The 24750-nt window shown below is 31.2% G+C and overlaps 1 protein-coding gene across 1 annotated transcript; it reads left to right on the top strand.

The window, feature by feature from the left end:
- Positions 1 to 6856: 6856 nt before the first annotated feature.
- Positions 6857 to 10582, top strand: LOC129902533 (receptor protein-tyrosine kinase CEPR1). Its single transcript, XM_055977829.1, has 2 exons — positions 6857 to 9466; positions 9933 to 10582. Exons 1-2 carry the CDS (start codon positions 6871 to 6873, stop codon positions 10331 to 10333), a joined length of 2997 nt encoding a protein of 998 aa, XP_055833804.1. The 5' UTR covers positions 6857 to 6870; the 3' UTR covers positions 10334 to 10582.
- The last annotated feature ends 14168 nt before the right edge of the window (positions 10583 to 24750 follow it).

The following is a 24750-nucleotide window of genomic DNA, read 5'->3' as shown; positions in this document are numbered from 1 at the left end:
TTGAAAGTGTAACAAATTTGTGAAGTTATTTTAAAAAAAACAATTAATGGATATATTATAAAACTTAACCTTCTTATTTATAATTTTTTTAAAAAGAGAAATTGTACAACTAATAAAGGGATAGAAGAAATAGTTATTTTAAGCATGATCTCTCTATCTCAATTTATGTGACACTTTTTATTTCTTTCCTAGAGTCAAACTTCAAGGTAAGAATTGTCTATTTCGAAAGCTAAGAATTGTCTTATGAAAGCGTTGAGTGTGTTACCAATAGGAAACCACGATGACCTCAATTTGCACTTTTGCTTTTCATCCACTTTTATTATTCAGTGCCCTCTTAGATTGGAGTTCATGATAATTTAAAAACCAATTAAATAATCTAAGTTTGTGCAATAATAAAGCATTAATAGAGAATGAATTGCCAACTCCAATATGGAATAATAATAGTAAATGTTTTAATAGGAAGGGGAATTATATTCCCAAAATTATCATTACAAATTGACTTTGTTAAAGCTAATCCTATTCATTTCTTTACACAAAGAAAGGAAAAGCATTATATTAAAGTAAGAAAGATAAAAGGAAATAGAGATGTGCTCTGGGATGCGGCCTACCGCAACATTAACTTAATTGACATTTAAAGTTAAAAAGAATTATTTGCCTATCTTTTAGGGCCTGAATCACAACTTGGATTTTTTTGTCATATTAATTCAAGTAGAAATAGACAATTCTTAGTTTGTTGTCGAGTTTTGGGAGGATTTTGACAACTGAAATATTAATAAAATAAGATGAAAGTTAAACATCAAATGAAACAATGATTTAGGATGATCCTAATCCTAATAACATAATAAACGTGAGAACTGGTTAAAACTATATAAAAATGCAATACACAAGCAATCGGTTCAATCGAATCTTACATTTTTAACGTGAAGTATATATATATATATATATCATATATGTATACATTCACGCGTGTATATATGACGACCTCATAGTTGCTATATCAACCCAAATCTTTTTTTTTCCTTTTTCTTTTTGGTAATAATATCAACCAAAAACCATTCTTTTCAGAAAGGGTGGATATATCTTTAATCACGTCCACTATTGAGTATCTTATCCATTAGATATTTCCATTTACGTGTGATCTTTTATAATATATGGTGCCCGACTCATTTAATATTCCTTGTGTTATCGAATTACGACGATGGAACGCTCGTAAAAAATGTTTCAGACGTAATTTTCATTGGAAATTCAATATTTTAATTAATACTATTTTCGCAAAAACCTTGGTAAATTTTTTTGCATTTTTTTAATTAATGCGAGGAAGAAAAGAATCACATTATTTCTATGGTCAAAGACTAATTTGAAAGATGTATACAATATTCTTTACTAGTAGAAGTAATAATCTGCGAGAAAGTTAAAATAACAGGCAAACAAGAATAACTGAAAGGGAAAGAGGTGTGTTCAGTACATAGGAAAATATATTTTTGAAAGGAAAAAAAAATAGAAAATATTTTCTCTAAAAAAATAGATTTCTTTAAAAATGAGAAACACAACCTGAAAAAGAAAAAAAATAATTTTTCTAAATTGATTGTGTCTTTCTCATCTTCAAACATACCTCATCTTTATCGATATCCTCAACCCCCACCTGCCATAAAATTTGTTTAAACCATATACACATATTTTTAGAATAATAATTTTTACTTATATAATGAACACAAAAACAAAATAGATTAAAACCCTTACTTATTTTCCTGTAAAATATTTTTCATACAAAATAGTTTCCTTCATCCGAACACACCCTATAAATTGTCAAATATTCCATGTGGTCCTTTCCATGCATTATGAGATATCCAGATAATTACATATAGGCAGGACTGATTCAAGCTTATCCCAACTTTGCTGAGCTTTGTCAGTATGCATTTGATATATTTGATATTCGAAATTCACTATTTGATATTCGAAATTCATTGTTTATATTAGTTTTAATATATGTAACGATAGAACTTATTAAATAAAAAAATTCTCCTTAGTTACTCGAAATTCATTGTTTATATTAGTTTTAATATATGTAACGATAGAACTTATTAAATAAAAAAATTCTCCTTAGTTACTAGGTGTTCTTGATTTAGAACTCAAAGTCGAGATCATTCATTAATGGAAAAGTTACATAATATAATAAAATGTAATATATATTTATAATAGATAACTGTAGTTTAAAATAATTACAATTCGTAGTTATAAATAAAGTTTTATAACAAATTTTTCTCTCTTCTCTCTCTTTCCATCCCAAACAACATAACTTGCCGCCCAAAAACATTCCACATAATATGACAATTGTATTTGTATTCTATATCAACTGTATTTGTATTCTGTATCAATTGTATTATGATAATTTGAATTCTGCCAATTATATTCATCGATACAAATTCATTACTGCAATTGATACAAGTATATTCAATATGATACAAATCATTTGTATCAATTGTATTTGTGATAAAACTTGATACAACGAATACAATATGTATTCATCCTCTCTATCAAATGTATTTTGTATCAATTGTATTCAATCAAATATAGGTGAGAAATTTGTATTTTATATCAATTGTATCCAAACAACTATATTTATATTTTGTATCAATTGTATTTGTATTCGATATCAATTGTATTCGTGATACAATTTGATACAACGAATACAATATGTATCTATCCTCTCTCCTCATAATATGTAGCTAAATACAATAGTTTTTGATACAATTATTCATTGATACAAATCAGTTGTATCAATTGTATTCGTGATACAATTTGCCATTATAATGATTTATTCATTTGTTCACTTCAAACGTTGATACCTCATACCATTTATAAAAAATCTTGTGTAATCCACAAATTCAGCAAAGATAAAGCTAAAATTTAACCTTTATATTGTAAATTTAATTTTTGTACTTTTGTATATATGTACCAGAAATTTTTTTGCTGCAAATATAAAATTTGAACTAAAATTATCAGTTTCGGCCGAACATACACCCTACCTCCAACCTTAATATTATGATTTTTGAATCATCGAGACAACAAAAAAGTGGAGCTTCTATGGACAAATTAAAAAAATATCTATTTTGAAGGAGTCTATTTAAAATAAAGGCTCTATTTAAAATAAGAAATATCATAAAGTACATGTGTATTTCATTTTATTTTATTTTTTCTGGATGGTATGTTTAGGTGGAGCAAAGGGACAAGATTACAAATTGATTTACACTGTCCACTCTTGTACTTGAGTGGTACCAAAATTCGTATTTTGCCAATGGATTTTGTCTCATAGCCAAAATGCACTATTAAAGGAGATCTTTTAGTAGGTGTTTGATTAAAGGATTTGGGGTTTTTTTTTTTTTTTTTTTTTTTTTTTTTTTTTTTTTTTTTTTTTTTTGGGGAACAGACCTTACACGAGGCTCCCACCTCTCGTGCACAGTCAGGGGTTGAGCACCACCCCCAAGCCTTACCATAAATAATCAAAATAAAATACAAGGAGGGGGGCATAAACCTTACCTCCGATCCTATGGTGGTTCATAAGTCGGCTAACCTCTTAAGGTCGGCTAACTCATCCCCGATACAAAAAGATACTAACTATAACTAGAAAGCATTAAACCTGTGAGAGGACTCCTCTCGGTACAAATCAACTAAGAAAGCATAAATGAGGGAGACTCTCCCCTTCCATGAGAATACAAGAAAGTAGCCTACACTAGTCCTATTCAAGAACAAGTATACGAACCTTCTATCTCACATGGGTTGGGGAAATTCTTTTCATCTTTGCTTTTTTTTTTAGACATTTCGTACCAAGTAGGTCCAAGGAAAATTGCAGCACCACCAATCGTAGCCAAGTTGGTAAAATTAGAGATAAACATGTTCAAGAAGGTTGTTTTATCCTTTTTAATCTTCTTCTCCTGAAGCTTGCCATTCCTATCTTGTCTAGTTTTATGTAGCCCTTGGTTTCCTGTGGAAGTTGTTGAAGGTTGTAGAAGTGTTGTGTATTATCAAGTGTATGGCTGTACTTAGATAATGTATCAGCTGGAAAATTTGCTTCCCGAAAAACATGTTTGCATTGGAAGTATTCTAGCAGTTGGACCAGTTGTTGGAGTTCATTAACGTAGTTTTGAATGTTCCAGGGTGGTTTGATGTCCAGATTCAGCCACTTGATCACAAGTTCCGAATCTACTTCCAATATTACTCTATTATAACCATGTTGAATGCACCAATTAATGCCAAAACTGGCTGCCTGCACTTCCGCTTGATTATTTGTTCCAACTCCCAAAGGAGAGGCAAAAGCATATATCAAATTACCCTTATGATCCCTTACTATTCCTCCTGCTCCTATCTTTCCTGGGTTGCCTATGGCACTCCCATCAGTGTTAAGTTTAACTATGTTAGGGGGGGGGGGGGGGTTTGAGCCATTTAACCTGGGTTACTTTTATGTCATGCTTACAGTTTTCTATCCAAATAATTAGATCTTTCCAAGCTGGTGGCCATTGGATATATGGAAAAACTGTGGTAATAAGCATGTATATTTCTTTGATTATATTGAACTTCACCCTAGTAGTACTAGATTTCTTTCCTCCATATTTACTTGCACACCTGTTCTTCCAGACATTCCAGCAAATAAATATAGGGAGGGCTTGCAACATGAGTTTATGTACAGCATTGTTTGGTTTGTAGTTCCACCATTTCATCAAGATGTCTCTAATGGAGTTGTGGTCCTGCCTGATTCCCCCCCAGTTGGAGAAATATGTCCAGATGTGTTTAGCAAAGCTTCCAGAGACAAATATGTGTTCTATGTTGTCCAAACCAGGCCTGTAGCAGCATGAGCACTCTGCAGTTTCTCTCCCAAAAGAAATCAGTTTATCATTGGTTGGCAGTTTGTGTCTCAATGCTCTCCAAAGCAAGAATGAAGCCTTGAAAGGGATGTTAGTATGCCATGTCATGCTATCTATCAATGTCTTGTTTTTTTTCTTTCTCACATTTTCCCAAGCTGATTTACAAGTGAAATTTCCATGTGATTGCAGCTTCCATTGAGCTTGATCTAATGTGTTTTGTTGGTACATGATTTTAGTATTGAGAATTGTGTGTATCATGTGTTGAGGGGCCTGTTGTCTGATTTTCTCTTCATTCCATTTTCCATTTGTCAAGAACATGGAGACAGTGGAGTTGTTGAATCTTGGAATATATTCATAGTGATTGGCTAGAGGGCCAATACCCAGCCAATCATCCCACCAGAAACTGCAGTTTCCTGAACATAAGGTCCACTTAATGTGAGGTTCTATGTCACCTTTGTTCTTCATCATGTTCTTCCACATGAGAGATTGACCTGTGTGCCACTTTTTTGTGACAGGGTGAGCTCTTTGGCAGTATTTAGCTCTCAAGAAATCCCCCCATAAAGATCTCTTAGTTCTGAACAACCACCAATGTTTGTATTGCATTGCCAGACATATATCTTCCAAGTTTTTTACACCAATACCTCCCTCCTCATATGGTAAGCTAAGGGTTTCCCAAGAGGCCCAATGGTACTTCCTTTTCTCCTTATCCCAACCTCAGTATTTATTTATAAAATGTGAATAAAATTTTAATTTTAATTTTAAATTATGATTTGAATTTTTTTTTAAAGTAGGATTTTAAATTCTAAGTTGACTTATAAGTACTTTATATTTTGTTAAAAAGGCTCATAGGGAAGGATTATATTAAAGAATATCTAATTAGACTATTGTTGACTAGTTGATCTGTATAAAATTATGTGTATTTGAAAGTTTGTAATATATCATGTAATCACAAATATATATTTAGTTAAAAAAGGAGATATTGCAAAGATATTCTGATATCTTGTTTATGAACTACTATTATTTGTTCGTTTAGTAAGATTATATAAAAGTTGGAGAAGTTTTGATAGTTCTCAAAAATTGTGGAAAAATAATACATCTCAAAATATCCAAATTACATGTCCAAATAAAATTTCAACTTCAAAATAATATAATTTTAAATTATCGATTTCAAATCATGATTTAAAATCGTGTCGAAACATATTGTTAGATATTCTAAAGATGATGAAAATGGCATCACTTAGGGATGGACCACCTCAATCATTTAAAAATAAACATCAATTATATGCAACATATGCAGATAATAAACTTTTAATATAACATGCTTAAATGGAGGTTGACAAGATAAATACACTTATCCAAGAAAACAAGCAAAAAAAAAACGAGATAATATAGTACAAACAAAAATTACGCAAGTTTCCTTCTATAACATAATACTACCATTAATAGGAATGAATAAAATGATCCGTCGAAAACACCATTAGCTAATAAAGTGAGACTTACAAGTTAAAATCGAGGTCATAATTCATTTTAATTATTGAACACCCAATTAAATATTTATGCATATTGAACGAGTTTCCTAATATAAATATATGATCTAAGAAAAATACACGAACTTGAAAATATTAAAAAATAAATATCAGTTTAGTACTAGAAGAAAACCTTAAAATCTCCTTACATAGCTAAATACAAATTTAGTCAGGATAATAAGTCGATACTGTTTATATAAAATTTTGCATATGCCAGTAATTATTAAAGACTGATATTTGAGAATATGATCAAATTGACAAATCTTGATCAGTAAATCCATGCAAAACATAATGATCCGTTTGTTCTATTTTCGAATCCTACTAAGACAAATTATTATATATAAATAAATAGTTGGACAGCTCTTGATGAGTATAAAGGGGTTTATATTATGTAGATGTTATTCTCTTTGGGTGTTGCAAGTGGGGGTATAAACATAAAGCTTCTTTCTTTTCTATCTCTCACTTTCAGTACATCAAGCACCAAAATGTTCCTATCAATCTTCCCATTTATATATTTCTTCACCACAATCTCCTCTACCACAACCAAAAAAATAACCACTTTAATCTCCTTCCTCTCTAGGGGCAAAGAAAAAAAAAGGCAATTTAATACAATGACTATTCAGAAAATTATCACCCTTGTGTTATTTTTTCTTACCTTGTCCACTTTTGTTCAAGGTGACCAATCTCAGTTCTTTGCACTAATGAAGAAGTTTGTCACAGGGAATTCTTTGTCTAATTGGGATATTGGAAAACCAATTTGTCAATATAAAGGAATTGGCTGTGATGAACAGGGGAATGTTATCAAAATTAATGTGTCAAGTTGGTCTTTATCAGGCCAATTTCCTAGTGATGTGTGTAGTTATTTGCCAAGATTGAAAAGTCTTCATCTTGGTCACAACAATTTCCAAGGTGGTTTTCCTAGGTACATCACTAATTGTTCTTTTTTGGAAGAATTGAACATGACTAAAACATCACTTACAGGACAAATTCCTGACTTGTCACCGTTGTTATCTTTGAAACTACTTGATCTTTCAAGTAATCTATTGACAGGGGATTTTCCTTTGTCAATTATTAATCTCACCAACTTAGTCATCCTGAATTTCAACGAAAATCGTCATTTCAATCCGTGGCGATTGCCAGAAGACATTTCCAGGCTTACAAAACTAAAGTGGATGATTTTGACAGCCTGCAATATGCATGGGACAATTCCAGTATCAATAAGTAACATGACATCTCTTGTTGATCTTGAATTGAGCGGAAATCGCCTTGTTGGTAAGGTGCCTAAAGAATTCGGGAAGCTAAAGAATTTGAAACTCCTTGAGCTTTTTTACAACTTACTGGATGGTGAAATCCCCGCGGAGCTTGGGAACCTGACACAACTTGTGGACTTAGATATGTCAGCCAACAATTTCACAGGGAAAATTCCAGAGTCTATAAGCCGCCTTCCTAAGCTGGAAGTGTTGCAGCTTTACCATAACGCGCTTTCAGGAGAGTTTCCAGCAGAACTTGCTAATTCAACAACCTTAACCATCCTGTCTCTTTATGACAATCTCTTTACAGGACAAGTACCACAAAACTTTGGCCTTTCATCAGCTTTGTTGGCATTGGACTTGTCAGAGAATCAATTTTCTGGAAAGCTACCGCCTTTTCTGTGTAGTGGAGGTAAATTGAGTTATATTCTTTTACTTCAAAACATGTTCTCAGGTGAACTGCCTGATGGCTATGTGAAATGTCAGTCTGTTCTTCGCTTTCGAGTGAATTACAATCAGTTGGAGGGAAGAATACCACAGGAGCTTTTTACTCTTCCACATGTTTCAATTATTGATTTGAGCTATAACCATTTCAGTGGTCCAATTCCAACAACAATTGGAAGTGCTAAGAATTTATCAGAATTGTTTATGCAAAGTAACAAGCTTTCAGGTTTGCTTCCTTATGAAATCTCTGGATCTTCTAATCTTGTGAAGCTTGATCTTAGCAATAACCTCTTGTATGGTCCAATTCCTTCTCAAGTTGGTTACTTAAAAAGCCTCAATTTGTTACTCTTGCAAGGTAACAAATTCAATTCTTCCATCCCCGAGTCACTTTCTTCGCTTAAATCTCTGAATTATCTTGACCTGTCTAGCAATCTTTTGATAGGAAAGATCCCTGAAAGCCTTGGTGAATTGTTACCAAATTCCATGAACTTGTCAAGCAACTTACTTTCCGGTCCTATACCTCTTTTGTTCATAAAGGGGGGTGTTTTGGAAAGTTTTTCAGGCAACCCGGGACTTTGTGTCCCTACCTCTCTGAACACATCAGACACAAGTTTTCAAACATGTTCACATAGTTATAACCATAAGAAGAGAAACAACATTGTTTGGGTTATTGGGACATCGGTGGGGATAGTTATTGTCGGAGTAGTCTTGTTTCTCAAACGATGGTTTGGTAACAAAAAGGCGGTGATGGAACAGGATGATCATTCATTGTCATCATCATTTTTCTCCTATGATGTTAAGAGCTTCCATCGATTGAGTTTTGATCAACGTGAAATCTTTGAAGCTATGGTTGAGAAGAACATTGTTGGATATGGAGGGTCTGGAGCTGTCTATAAGATCGAGTTGAGCAACGGAGGAGTAGTTGCTGCAAAGAAGCTGTGGAGTCACAAACATAAGCATTCTGTTTCTGAGGATCAATTGGTTTTGGATAAGGAACTTAAGACAGAAGTTGAGACTCTTGGTAACATAAGGCACAAAAACATTGTGAAATTGTACTGTTATTTCTCAAGTTTGGATTGTAGCTTGTTGGTTTATGAATACATGCTTAATGGTAACCTTTGGCATGCTCTTCATGGTGGGAAATTCGTGTTGGATTGGCCTATTCGTCATCAAATTGCACTCGGTATAGCACAAGGATTGGCCTATCTTCACCATGATCTTATGCCACCAATTATTCACAGAGATATCAAATCCACCAACATCCTCCTGGATATTGATTATCAGCCAAAAGTGGCCGATTTTGGCATCGCCAAAGTGTTGCAAGCTAGAGGAGGCAAGGATTCCAGCACCACGGTCATCGCAGGAACTTATGGTTACTTGGCACCAGGTATAATTTTTTCAATTCATGTGTTACTTTAATCTTTGAGCTTAAGAGTTATACATATCACAATCTTGATTGAGTATTATCTTCTTCGTTTTTTTATGTGCAAATAACATCACATATGCTCAAGTAATGGAATTCAATTTTAGATTGAATTAAACCTTTTATGTGCAAATAACATCCCATAGTTGAAGTGTTCATATTGGCCTAATGTTACTCTAAATTGGTCGTTTAAAATAGTGGCAAATTTAGAACTTCGCCTAACGGTAAGGGTAAATTCAGCCAAAAAGTATAACATACGACACCTTTAAACAATAAAAAAAAAAATATTAGAAGAGTATATTTGGCCCTTTTTCATTCTTAGTTATGGCTTTTTATGTGTAAATAACATCCCATATGCTCAAGTTTCTTGATTGAACTCAAGTGAAGAGTGTTTATATTGGCCTAATGATACTCAATTTTGGTGGAACAGAGTATGCATATTCTTCAAAGGCAACAACAAAGTGTGATGTGTATAGTTTTGGAGTTGTACTAATGGAATTGATTACTGGAAAGAAGCCAGTGGAGCCAGAATTTGGAGACAACAAGAACATTGTTTATTGGGTATCAACAAAAGTGGAGACTAAAGAAGGTGCATTTGAAGTGTTGGATAAAAAAGTCTCAGATTCTTTCAAGGAGGACATGATTAAGGTTCTACGTATAGCTATACGTTGTACGTATAGTACACCAACACTTCGTCCTACCATGAACGAAGTCGTTCAGCTGCTAATCGAGGCAGATCCTTGCAAATTCAATTGTTGCAACATGTCAAATAAGAAGAATGACACAAAAGAAGTGATCAATAAGACACCAAAGAGCATATATGAATTGTGAATATTAGTATATCAAATTAGTATAAAGGTATATAAAATATATGAGTACTGAGATATTACACCCCCAAGAGAATCACTCTTTATGTTTTCTAATAAATGGTACTCTATTAGTATATAGATTCTCCAATTAGTGTTACTTTGCACTTATTATTTTTGGCCTGTTGTAAGTATTTGGGAATTTTATGATATACAACAGCTTTATTGTAACGCATAGAATATTTGTATTATGGAGTTCTTGTTGGATATCCTACATCGATCGTGGAGATGTAGTTCTTTTGTCTCGTTAGATTTTAGAGATGTCAAAATTAAATTCATTACAATTCTCGATTTATGTGATATTAAATCATTATATTATGTTGTTCATGCTTTAGTTGACACGTCTGGATATTTGGGGTGGGGAGATGTTGTATATTGACCCACAAGATGGAAATAATAGTCATTCCTTTAAGAAATTTTGTTTTTTTCTTCTCTTTTTTTTATGAGATTGTCCAATAAAAGAGGTTACACTCAAAAGGAAGAGAAGGTGCTGATTCAAAGGCTTTTTCTTTTGTGCATGAAAGTGGGGTTTCTGATTCCAAACTTTAAAATATATCAATATTTTTTGTTCATGGAGGGACCTATTCACCTCATATATTAATATATATTCCATCAAAAAGGAAAATGATAATGATTGATTGATGAGAATCATCTTTGTCTCCATTATAGCAAAGGTACACTAATGAAAAGAACAAAATATATATATATATATAAATAAAAATAATCTCTAGCCCTGTTTTTGTTAAGTTGAATTATACTATTTTTGTTGAAATATATTTTAAGGACAAAGTTAATTAAGGTGATGGTGTTCCACGAATCTGCACTTGCAAAATGTATATATTAGTATTATTATTCTTTTCAGTGGGAAATAGGATTCTTTTAAAGTCATTTAACAACTTTTGATTACCCCTATACACTAGGAACAATAACTAGGCGACTTTTTTAAGACATGAAATAAATCAACTAAAGATATATCAACTTGAGATGTTAAAAATATTGAACATAGACTGTGGTGAAATATTTGTAATTTCTTTGCCTTTAATTAAATGTTTCAAGTTCAAAGTTTGAGTGTGGAATAAATTTTGTGAATCATTACTTCAAATAATAGGTCTTATAATGTGCAAGTCCGAAACAGTGAAACTCTAATACAAATACCGAATGAAGAATCAATAAAACAAAATATGAGGTATTTAATATATTAGTCAAATATCTTGAATTTCATATTAATAATATTTATCTTTAAAATTATCTTATAAGTGATCTAATTTTGTAAATATATATTTTTCGTCATCACACGTGTGCAAATTGTTGGTTAAGTGGTAGGGTCGGTCCTCAATATGAAAGAATATGTTTTTTAAAGTGCTCAAAAAAATGCAAATTCGATGGAAAAAGGTTTACTTTTAGGCATGGTGGAGAATGCATAAAACAAATTAAAAGGTTCAAATGATTCTTCAATGGAATACTTCCTCTTCCATGGAACTATACCTATAACTGATAACTTTATAATCCCAATTTTTTTTTATATAAAAAAGAATAAAATAAAAAGGGTAATAATGATAACTTTCACTACTTTCCTATTTCACGTCCTTTTTCTTGAATGAATATCCTAAGGCGAGGGTGCACGTATGTACAGATGCCATTATTTTACTGCTTGAAATGATAATAATGGACTTAAAAAATGGCAATAATGGATTCAAACTCAAAATAGACTGTTTGCAACAAATTTTCTGAAAATAAATTGCATCACAACAGAATTTATTTATCAAGGTTATAATCTTCTTTCTTAAATTGTTTTCGTGATTTCAGGATTGAAGTATCATGTTTTTTTGAAACGTAGGATGTTGACCTTCTTGTGTTGTATTTGATCACCAAGAATCTCAGGAAATACTTTGATATTTCGAGTTGATTTTGAGGATGAATGTCTTTTGATCATTTCGACTTTGAGTAAGACGTACATTTTTCATATTAATCTTATACAATTGTAGTGTAATATTAATTTTATATAATTTTCATACACAAAAATTGTGAGCGAATTTTTATACATAACATATTTATATAGTTTTTGTACACGAATTTCTGAGCAAATTTTTATACATACTTTTGAAAAAAGCTCATATTATGTTTGGTAAACGAAAATCACCAATAAATGAGGTTTTCTTTATGATTGAGCACCTTCACCATCAATCGATACATTGATGGTTCAAGTCATGTTACTCAAAGTAAAAATCTCTTACTATATTTCATAAATATAAATCTAATTTCGTGCATATATAGGTGATTCGCCCTTTCCGTAAAAGGTCAGTCACTATGAAATAATGGGCCGACAAGTTCGAGTGTGGCCCAAATGATTTACGGGGCTTACTAAACAGAACTTAAAATTTCACAATTAAAACATTCATAATAATAACTATTTTTTTCAATTGCATATATATGTAGCTAAAAGAAGGATATTTGTGAATTTTATCCATGGAAAACTGAAAATCAAACCGGGCATGCTAAATCCCCGTTTGAACATGCGATATGAAATTATGATTTGAAATCAGAGTGATTCATATTTAAGAATATAAATTTATGAGTTAAGTTTTACACTTGATTATTATTTTTTTGCAATCACGATTTGTATTCTCAGATCATGTTTTTCTTGGAGAAATTCAAATCATATTTTCAAATTACATAACCAAACACTAATTTAAAGTCATGACTTTATATTGAAGGCCAAACGCAAATTAAAAGCATAGTTTAGGGCAATTAATGGAGAGTATGCAAACATAAATGTGTCTAGAGATTCACAAGACATAAATATGTTAACGTGTGAAACTAGACAAAATTAAATACCTCACTAATTTCACTTTTGGGGAATTGCATTTGCATTCACCACTTCCCTTCAGTTTTCAATTCCACTATTTGTGTTCCCACAATAATGAAGTGATAGATATATCTGAATTTTGAATTTTAAATTTCAAATTTCAAATATATAATTTTGTCCATTATTAATGTGTAACTTTCGAAAGTCAATTTAATTAAATGTTGAAGCTAAGTTAAATCTACTCAATTTAATATTTTTTATAAGAAATTAGATTAGAGTACAATTTTTCTTATATCAAAATTCACATATATTTGCTTTCGAAAAACGAATTATGACAATTTATTTGACACGGATGAAGTAACTCTGCAAAAGATAAATATCCACTATGCTACTTATCTTTTTCTTTAACCATTTCCTTTAATTTCCATCACAAAATGATTTAATTTTTTTTAAAAAAAAAAAGGAGTGAAAGATTTCCACCACCCAAAATGCAAATAATGCTCAGTCCAATATGTCTCACATTGATATCCGATGTGTGTTGGAGTCTCATCATATGATCTTAAAAGATTTTTATGATATAACTTTAGGGAGAGACCAATTTTGATACTCTTTTGTTTTATATTAATTGAATTTTTAGAATTTTATTATTATTCAAATTAGTTGAATTGTTCAAAGTTTAAGATAAATGTTTGAATTTTTTTTCATATTTACCTGTTCCATTAATGAAGTTTTATAATTTTCTAGGAGTTAAATTACACTACTTACAAAGTTATACTCCAATAAAGGACTATCTGTATTTATAATTTCATATTTAATCATCTTTATAAGATTGAATAAACAAAAGGGTAATAGAGAAAAATAGGGTTCAAATTTTATCCTTAAATATTTTTCTTAATATGTGCATTGCAAGATAGTCAAATACTACAAATGTGTTTTGAACGCGTAGTCAAAAAAGGAAACAAAACGCGTTTTGAACGCGTAATCAAAAAGAGAGGTGCAATACGTGAATTTTACGCGTTTTTTAGTTTTCTATAAATAGAGGGTATCGTGCCCTCATTTAGATGATCCTACAAAATACAATCCAAAAGAGTAAGATTACAAAGAGAGTTATACACCAAGAAAAATATTGTAGTCTTGTGTGTCCTCTTTAGTGAGTTGTTCCTTTTACAAGAGAGAAGTGTTAATTGTTGTTTTCTCCTTATATTTGAGAGCAGTGTACTCTCATATTACCATAGTAAGATCCTTCTACCCCGTGGTTTTTCCCCTCTATCTGTTTGAGGGGTTTTCACATAAAATTCTCGTGTCCAATTTATTTTTATTATTTATTATCATATCAAACTTTAGTTGTAGTGCTTCCTCCCCCCCCCCCCAACAGTGGTATCAGAGCCCTCGGTTATTCTATCTGTTTTATGCGAAGGTACTATTTGTGAATGTAAATTTTGGTAAATAGTAAAATTTGATGAAAAGTACTATTTACGTGAATAGTAAATTTCGGTGATGGTACAGTTTATCACGATTATTCGTAAAATTATTCAGAAACAATCTAGAAGGGTGTGAAGCAAATAATAATGTCAAGTACAAGAAAGTTTGACGTTAAGAAATTCAATGGGACTAAGAAAATAGCTGATTATTTTTGCTTACATATATTCGGAAGTCCTACTTATGTTATGTACAACACCCAAGAAAAATCGAAGTTGGATCCAAAATTCAGGAAATGCATTTTCTTAGGGTATGCTAATGGAGTCAAGGGGTATCGCTTGTGGGATCCCACTGCCCGCAAGGTGGTAATCAGCAGGGATATTGTGTTTGTTGAAAACAAGATACAAGCAAAAGAAGGTAACACTTCAAAAGAAAAATCAGAGACTACTACAGTTGAAGTTGAAGAAATAGAAGAAGCTCTAGTTTGTTCTAAGGCAGCACTAAAGCACACGAAGAACAAAAGTAAGCTGAGATCAAAATTCCACAAGTTCGACGGTCAACTAGGGAGAGAAGAGAACCAGCTTGGCACTCAGACTATTCTATGGAGGGCAATGTTGCATACTGTCTATTAACAGAGGATGGAGAGCCTTTAACTTTTTACGAGGCTATGAAAGGCTAAGAATCATCTCTGTGGATGGCGGCAATGCAAGAAGAAATTGAAACTCTTCATAAAAATAAAACATGGGATCTTGTTCAATTACCACAAGAAAGGAAGGTCATTAGAAATAAATGGGTCTACAAGATCAAACGCAATGGTAATGATCAAGTGGAGAAGTACAAGATTGGTGGTGAAAGAATTCTCTCAGAAAGAAGGTATAGACTTTAATGAGATATTTTCTCCGGTGGTTCGACTCACAACAATTCAAGTCGTCTTGGAGATGTGTGCCACATTTGACTTATACTTGAAGTAGTTAGATGTCAAAACTGCATTTCTCCATGGAGAGCTTTAAGAAGAAATTTACATGCTCCAACCAGAAGATTTTGAAGAACAGGAAAAAGAGAACTTGGTTTGCAGGTTGAACAAATCTCTATACGGTCTCAAACAGGCGCCGAAATATTGGTATAAGAGATTTGATTCCTTCATTATAAGCCTTGGATACAATAGACCTTTGTATGTTAATGACACATAGTTAGTAGGCCCCAACAAAGATCGTCTCACAAATTTAAAGGCACAGTTGGCTAGGGAGTTTGAAATGAAGGACTTGGGACCATTAAACAAGATTCTAGAGGTGCAAATTCACCAAGACAGAAATAATAGGAAGGTTTGGCTTTCTCAAAAGAACTACTTCAAGAAAATCTTGTGACGCTTCAAGATGCAAGACTGTAAGTCAATTTCTACCCAACTTTCTATTAATTTCAAGTTATCCTCAAAAATGAGTCCTAGCAATGAAGCAGAGAGGATAGAGATATCTCGAGTACCGTATGCATTAGCAATAGGAAGTTTAATGTTCGTCATGGTATGTACAAGACCTGACATTGCACAAGCATTGGGAGTGCTTAGTCGATACATAGCTAATCCTGGTACGGAGCATTGGAATACTGTTAAGAATATCCTGAGATATGTCAAGGGTACCTCAAATATTGCAATGTGTTATGGAGGATTAGACTTTAATGTTAAAGGTTATGTTGATTCAGATTATGCCGGTGATTTTGATAAAAGCAAGTCCACCATAGGTTATGTGTTTACTCTTGCTAGAGAAGCTGTAAGCTGAGTTTCAAAACTGCAATCTATCGTGGCTACATCTACGACGGAAGTAGAATATGTAGCAGCTACACAAGCTAGCAAAGAGGCAATATGAATGCAGATGTTACTGGAGGAGCTCGGGCACAAACAAAAGAAAGTTGCTCTGTTTTGTGACAGTCAGAGCGTTTTGCATCTTGCAAAGAATCCGACATTTCATTTAAGGACAAAGCACATACGAGTTCAGTATCACTTTGTTCGTGAGAAGGTGGAAGAAGGCAATATGGATATTCAAAAAATTCACACTAATGACAAACTAGCAGATATGTTTATAAAGCCGATCAAAAGTAACAAGTTTATATGGTGTCGATCTTCTGTTGGCCTTGCAGAAATGTAACATTGCAGTAATTGGGTAAAAAGGATGGTGTGAAGACTTAATTGATTCTCAATTAAATCTTCAAGTGGGAGAATGTAAGATAGTCAAATACTACAAAACGCGTTTTGAATGCGTAGTCAAAAAAGGAAACAAGACGCATAGTCAAAAAGGGAACAAAACGCGTTTTGAACGCATAGTCAAAAAGAGAGGTGCAATACGCGGATTTTACGCGTTTCTAGTTTCCTATAAATAGAGGGCCTCTTGCCCTCATTTAGATGATCCTACAAAATACAATCCAAAAGAGTAAGAATACAAAGATAGTTATACAGAAGAAAAATATTGTAGTCTTGAGTGTTACTGAGTTTTTTCTTTTGCAAGAGAGAAATGTTAATTGTTGTTTTGTCCTTGTATTTGAGAGCAGTGTACTCCCATATTATCATAGTAAGATCCTTTTACCCCGTGGTTTTTCCCCTCTATCTGTTTGAGGGGTTTCCATGTAAAATTCTCGTGTCCAATTTATTTTTATTATTTATTATCATATCAAACTTTAGTTGTAGTACTTCCTTCCCCCAACATACATTACCTTAGGAATTCAATTAATAATGAATAGAGAGAGTATTGAGCTATTCGACATTGGGTAGACATGGTGAGTTATCCAAATGTCCATTCTTGAACGATCTAATAGCGTGGGCTAAACACTTTTCGACTTTTATTGAAACATAGTCATTGCCCTCGGTTAGTTTTCAATTGCAGAATTTAAAAATGGTTCTTTGTGAAATTATCGTGTCTTGAACGTGGAAATTATATTATGTTTCATAATTTATTTTATTTTATGTTGTTATTACTAGTTAAAATGACAATCTATATTATACTTCCTTCAATGAATTTCTAATACTTTTTTTATGGTTCAATATGACTAATTTTTTTAAAGTCTAGAAGTGCATTAATTTTTTTTCTTTCAAAATTATCTCTCTTTAATTTGTTTTTCAACTATCTCTAGCTTTAAATAGAGTTTGGAAAACAACGTAAAGGTAATATTGACACATTACCATTTAATTAATGTTATTAACTAGCTGTCACGCCTCAAAAATCATTTATTTTGGGTAAGAGGGAGTATATAATACAAGATATTCTTTAAAAAAAAAATTGTACAAATAAATTATACGTTTGTTTGTGCTTAAGGTGTCTCTGTTGTGAAAGTTTAGAAGATCTTTAATTTGCTGCAATAACATTAACTCATGTTTAACGAAAAATAGTTTCGTGGAAGACCAGCCATTTGCAAATCGACACAAAGCACCGATGATTAGATTAAAAAAAAGCATTAAACAAACGAATCCTTGCTAAATAGGTTTTAATTAACACTAATTAATTGTTTGTCATATATATATATACATAATATAAACAAGAGAAGGTAGAATATTCTCTTTGCCGGGGCATTAATAATCCATTATGTTGCCGTTGTAATTAGGTATGATTACTTGGCTTGTTACTAGCTCGAATTACTTGGCTTGTTACTAGCTCGATCAAAATATATTAGGGATCGATAATTACGTTGCATGGAGCCGGAATACATCACTAAAAAGATTACTCTTTCAAATTATCAATCGTGATTTTTTAAATTTGTTATTTTAAATTATTCGTAATTGTAGAAGTTTGAGATAAAATTATTCTTAGTATTGTTTGTGAAACTACAAATCTTCTAATTAATGTTTATGTGTAACAAAGAAACACGGCAGACAATTTAACATGGAAAGAGTATTTGACTAAAGCACCTTATTTATACATTGATCTCTCAAACTTTTTACCCTTTTCTAGAACATTTATTAGAAGAGTAAGGGTACATTCAATAATTTTTAGAATGATAAATACTTTAAAATAATATTTTAGCAAACTTGATAAATAAATAAGAGCGAAAACAGTAGCATATGATAGTGTTTAAAATTTATTGGTAAAATCGAGCTATTGTGATCACAATTCACGCGCTCAATTGGTAATGAAATTGACTTTTAACAAGGAGTTAGCGATTTACTCTCAAAGTAGAATTTTTCAGCATGAATTTTAATTAATGAAATCTCAAAGCAGATATCAGACACCGAATGAAATTTAAAATAAGAATAATAGGTTTAACCTGGCTGTCACTCTTGGCAGCTATCAAGTAAATGACATTAAACATTCTTGTACAGTAGAATTGTTCACTTAATTATCCTCATCTACTTATCCTTTACTGCCGTATGTCTATTGATGGTAATATTGATTGCCTCTTCAATTTAGTACTACTACTACTACATTTTAACTGCACCTATTAGTAACAGCTTTACTACTACTACTACAAAAAAAGGTTGAACCTACTACACTAGTGCTACTTATTTCTCTGTGTATAAAATACTACTAAAAGGCTACTAGGCTCAACATTATTTACTAATTAATAAGATGTTGGGTGGTTGTGGTGTAGTAGTAGAATTGTTTCACTCTTAATCAATGATTTTGGGTTCGAACACCGGGTACGGAAAAAATCTTGTTGGAAGCATCACCCCTAAATTGGCCCTGCAGTGATCGAACTGAATTTAGTCGAGACTCCAATACGGACTCCGGAGGTGGGGGGAGGGGAATTGGTTTCCTTTTTTCCACCCCGCTCGTTTTACCTCAAAATGAATTTATATTTAAGGCATGTGTGTTTTGGTTGTATTGTTTTGATTTGACACAAAATTTATCATGTTATAATAACTAGCCATTTTTATCAGTATAAGTTATCACACTATAATTACTTGCCATTTTTATCAGTTTAATATTATATGAAGACCAATTTAATTTGTAAATACTTTATAATTGTCTTGGTTTTATAAATATTTTTTTTACGCTCTCATCAATGTATAGAACTTAAGGTTTTGATTAATTAATAAAAGGTTACTAAGCTCACAATTCTTCTTGTTGTTTGTTTTTCTTTTTCATTTTCATTCTTGATCTTTCTCACATTTGATTATTCTTTTTTGTTATGGAAATCAAAATCCATGTATGGTTATAGAAAAATAAAATTGAACTAATATAATACTTTATGCAATTCTAATTTTAAGGAATCTAGATATTTCATATATATAAAATCCATCAAATGATTAAACGAAACGGATAATGATTCCTTTTTCCTAAGACAAAATGTTTAGCTGATTAATTACTTTTTTTAATGATTATTGCTTGGCTTCTTGCAAACAAAATATTCTCTTAATTCATGTATGATGAAAAATTCAATCCAAAACGATAATTGTCACATGATATGTTTTCTGGATTGCATGTTTCGTGACGAACATTTTGTCTGAGAGTCATGTTCATTAGTATTTATAAAACTTATTAAAGGAATGTCATGTTTAGTGACGGTGGCTGGAATTTTATTAATTTAAACTTTGAGGTATATATATTTTATAATAATTTGATTTTAATATATCAAGTTGCCACGTCTTGATCAGTACATAAAAGAATAGACAAGGTGGTATGTTTACTGAAATAGAAGATACCAATCAAGCTTAATATAATCATCAAATTAAATAACTATTGTCGGGAAGATTATGATTAGGTAAATTGAGATTAGAGCGGATGAAGATACGATCATTTGGATTTGAAAGAATCAAATGAAAAAAATATTAATTATTATTTTTTGTTTAGAATAAGTGTGTGTTGCGTATTGTAGTTTAACTTATTTTCTTTAATTGGTAACTAGTGAAGAAAGTAAATAATATGAAAAAAAAAATATAAATCAAAAGGGTCATAGTCCTATTGTATAATTTAAATGTGTAGTTGATAATTTCACCATAATTTAAGTATATTTTTATGCCTTGAATCCTAATATTTAAGAGGATATGATCAACCTTCTTCTATTAAATCTCATAACTTAATAAATTATATGATGTATTTATTCTTTTTGTTAATGAGTATAATTTTTTTTTAAAATAATAGTTAAAATGAGAGAGAAGGGAGTACCTTAACATGCCTATTTACCACTAAATTTAACTATTTTCTTTGTTTCATATTAGATGACCTATATGTATTTTACTAAACTTAATTTTATTAATGATATTTTAGAACTCTAAATTTGATTAATATTACTTTATGTAATTATATATTATTAAGAGTAGAAAGCAAAAATATACTCCTTAAATTTAAATTTGTTTGTTCCGTTTTGACTTGATATCATGCGAAGTTTAAGAAAAATAAAGAAAAAGACATTGTTTTTAGAATATAATGGATTAAAAAGGAAAGTAAAACAAACAAATTGAAACAGAAAAATTAATAAAATTCTCTTAATTTACCAAGTTAGACGAGTAAAATAAAAATTTATTTTTAGTTATTGTTTTTTCTAAAATTGGGAGAAGCTCAGTATTTTAAATATATGGATTAAGTAAAATGAGACGAAATCACTAAGGAGTATAACTGACATCTAAAATTAGAAATTTCCTATGTATTGTGTTGAAAAACCAAAGTCTTGAATAATCTACATAGATAGAAAAGCTGAGAAAGATGTAAGAAAATATTTGGCCTCACAATTAGACGTCAAATGAAAGACAAAAAACTGACATTATATATATATATATATGACCAGACCAGTCTTGTTACGGGGCCAACTGGAAACAAGATTATAATATAATTATAAGAATTTTTAGGTAGGGAGTGTGTTTTAATTTAGAGTGTTGTAATTAATAATTGTTTCATCTGTTATAATTTGTTTTTTTTTGTTTAATCTATTTAAAAAAAAAGAATGTCTCTTTTCTCTTTTGACAACTTTTTAATTTGAACTTTTTTAATGACACATTTAAGATCACGAAATTAAATGATATTTTGATACATTTAACATATCTTTAGTTTATAATGAAAAAATTTCTTTATTTTTTAAAAGTTTATAATAAATTAAAATAAAATAAATCAATTGAAATGGATGGAACACATTTTATGGGCATTATGAATATGTGACACATACTTAATTTATGTTGACAAAATAAATGTGAATTTTTTAAAAAGAGTCAGAAAAAACAGAAGTGTTATATATATATATATATCCCATCTAGTTTCCATATATTTGTTTATGGTAGACTTTCAAATCATGGACGTCATTTTTTTATGGTGTATTGGCGCAGGGGTTCTGTCTTCCTTCTTTTCCATCTAAACTGTATAGTCCTTTTTGGCTTTATTTTTAAGAAGGTCCCTCTTGTCCGACAGCAATAAATAAATAATTTATTTATTTTTCTAGAAAATATTTTTCACGAAAATAGTTTCTTACACCTCAAAACTAAAAAGTTTTCTTCTATGCAATTAATAAAAAATAATTCCTCAAAAAAAATCTCTTTTTTCTGTTTAGGTAGAAATCTATAAATGCAATGTAATGTTCATTTGTGTTGGTTGGGAAGGGACAGAGACACAAGAGGATTGATGTATTTTGGGGAAAAAATTAATATTCATAATAAAATGCATAATAAAATAATTTTATATTTTATTCAAAATTATTATCTCTTGTCTCACCAATCAAACAATTGGGGGTGCGGAGGAGGATTGATGATTGGATGATGAACTACTTCTCTCACTCTCTTATCTTCCCTTCTTCCACATGAAGTCGTGAATCCTTGTATTAAAAATAAATGTTTAAAGCGCTAAAAAATCGAAAGGAAAAGGAACAAGAAGTGTAGCAATCTCTGCCTCGCAGCAGCAGTTTACTGCACAATATTTTTGATTCACTTCGTCACAATCTTGATTAATAGAAGGGTGATATGGCGCACTTCCCTATTGAATTGCGTTTGCGGGGCCTCTTGCCTCACCCTCTGTCTAGTCAATGGTTTGAAAACCTCTACCTAAGGTCGAGTTACTATCTTCTCTTTAGCTTTAACTTGAACGCACATGACTCGCTCGACTGAAAGAGAGAAAAGACATTAGGAGCACTCATTCCTTATACTGGGGAACTAATTCATAAGGAAAGGGATCTACACCAAAAAAGGAGTTTATAATCGATTCTCATATAGACACACTCACATTGCTTTAGGCAATACTCTTCTCACTAAAGAAGAAGACTTAACATTCCCTTAGATATTATAACTATAGATATAAATATTGTCCTCTAAAAAAGGAAATGAAACTCATAGTTGACTGACTTTCTAAGAGAATAGTTCATAGTTGAGGGACCATCAGAGATATTATCTCTTCATTTGATGGTCAAAAGCAAATCATCGTATCCTTTTAGCTCTTGTCATGTGGTCTTATTGTTTCGTTCAGGTAGACTTTACAATATATATTTTTATTAATTGTTATGTTTTTTTCATTGTTTTCTTCTTCTTTTACTTAGGTTTGGTGCACTTGAGTTGAGGGTCTTTTGAAAACATGGCTTTCTACATTCATTAGGTAATTGTAAGGTCTGCATATACTTTATCTTCTTCAAACACTACTTAGTGAGATTTCAGTGATTGTTTATTATTGTTATTGTTGGTCAGAAGCAAATTGAAAGCTAAGTATTAAAATTCTAAAATTTCCCGAGAATAAAATAGAGATGTATACCATTTACATAAATTCTAGAACCCCTAATTAAAAAGGGGGGGGGGGAAACGTTCCTTACCATAAGTTTCCATTTTCTCGTGATTGTAACTCAAAACCTCAAAATAAATTAAATATGAAAGAATCTCATTCATCTTGAGTTAGTGCTAAGAAAAGCTTTGCTCTTAACAAACGTCTCAAATAACTCTGGGGCAAGAAGATAGTAACAATATTTGGTATAACAACCAAAAGAAGTAAACAAGTGTAGGGTTGCAGGATTAGTAGGGAAACTATTTATAGTGATTTAATGTTGAATTGTTTACATCGATAGGTATCGTATGTATATAGTACTCCTAATTTTGTATACAACATTTACTGAACAGAAAAAAGCTGTTGGGGACTACGTACTATTAGTCTCGTAATGAATGAAAGGTTTAAATTGAAATGTCAAAATGAAAGCTGAAATTGACCAATTATTCTTCACCAAAACCAAAAGTACACGACAGACAGTGCCTGGACAAACTTGCTACATTAACGCTCCATCATTTATGATTCTTGTTTTCTTTATACCATTATAATATTGGACTACTAACTAAACATTTCTTTTCTATTTTGTCAAAGTTTATGCAGCTTAGGTTAATGCCTTTTTTGACTTTTATATCAGCCTTGTCAAACTAAACTACAGAAACGAGAATGAAATGATTCAAATACGTTAAAAAGATATGTTCAAATACCTCAATGATGAAATATGAGAAGTTGACCGTGATGGATATAATGAAGACGTAGAAGTATTGAAGATGAATGATTAGATAAGACACGGTATATTTGTAACTTATCATACACATTATCCTAGATAAAATAATATGAAAGTCGAAAAGTATGATAGAAAATTAATTGATATAGTCGTGCACTATTTAGTTTGCCTTATATGTGGTATTTTTTTTTTTTTTTCTTTATTTTCTCTCCTATTCTTTTATACTTCAATTTTATTATTATCTGGTATTTTTACATCAATTATCGTATTATTTGTTGATGTTATTAGTAATACCGACTGTATTTCCTTTGATATGTTTTATTTAAATCAAAAGTCTATCGAAAACATTTTCTTTACCCTAATAAAGTAGGAGTACACACTACACTTTTCAGATTTCACTTAAAATTTTTTATTAAATATATTATTATTGTTATATAAGTTATTTGATATTCAAAACTCACTAGTCTTATGATATTCATTCATAGGGGCATAAGGGGAAAATGCTTTTTATATTTAAGGTGGAGGGTTCTACCTATCCACCAGACCCCTAGCCCCTAGGTGATGGGTTCAGTCACGAAGCTAAACCGATCAGTTTTACCTCAATCTCTATATCTATAAAAATTCATAAACTAAAATTTTTGACTCCGTCTCTAAAATAACAATGAACTAAGTTGTTGTTTCAATATTACTTTCTGTTTTATACATTTGGACATACTACATAAATTAAAAAAGAATAATTAACTAAATTTAGAGAAGTTAAAAAGTAAAAGAAGACGACAAATAAG

This window comes from Solanum dulcamara, chromosome 9 (genome assembly GCF_947179165.1).
Source record: "Solanum dulcamara chromosome 9, daSolDulc1.2, whole genome shotgun sequence".
NCBI classification, from domain to species: Eukaryota; Viridiplantae; Streptophyta; class Magnoliopsida; order Solanales; family Solanaceae; genus Solanum; species Solanum dulcamara.
This window is presented reverse-complemented; position numbering and strand designations above follow the sequence as displayed.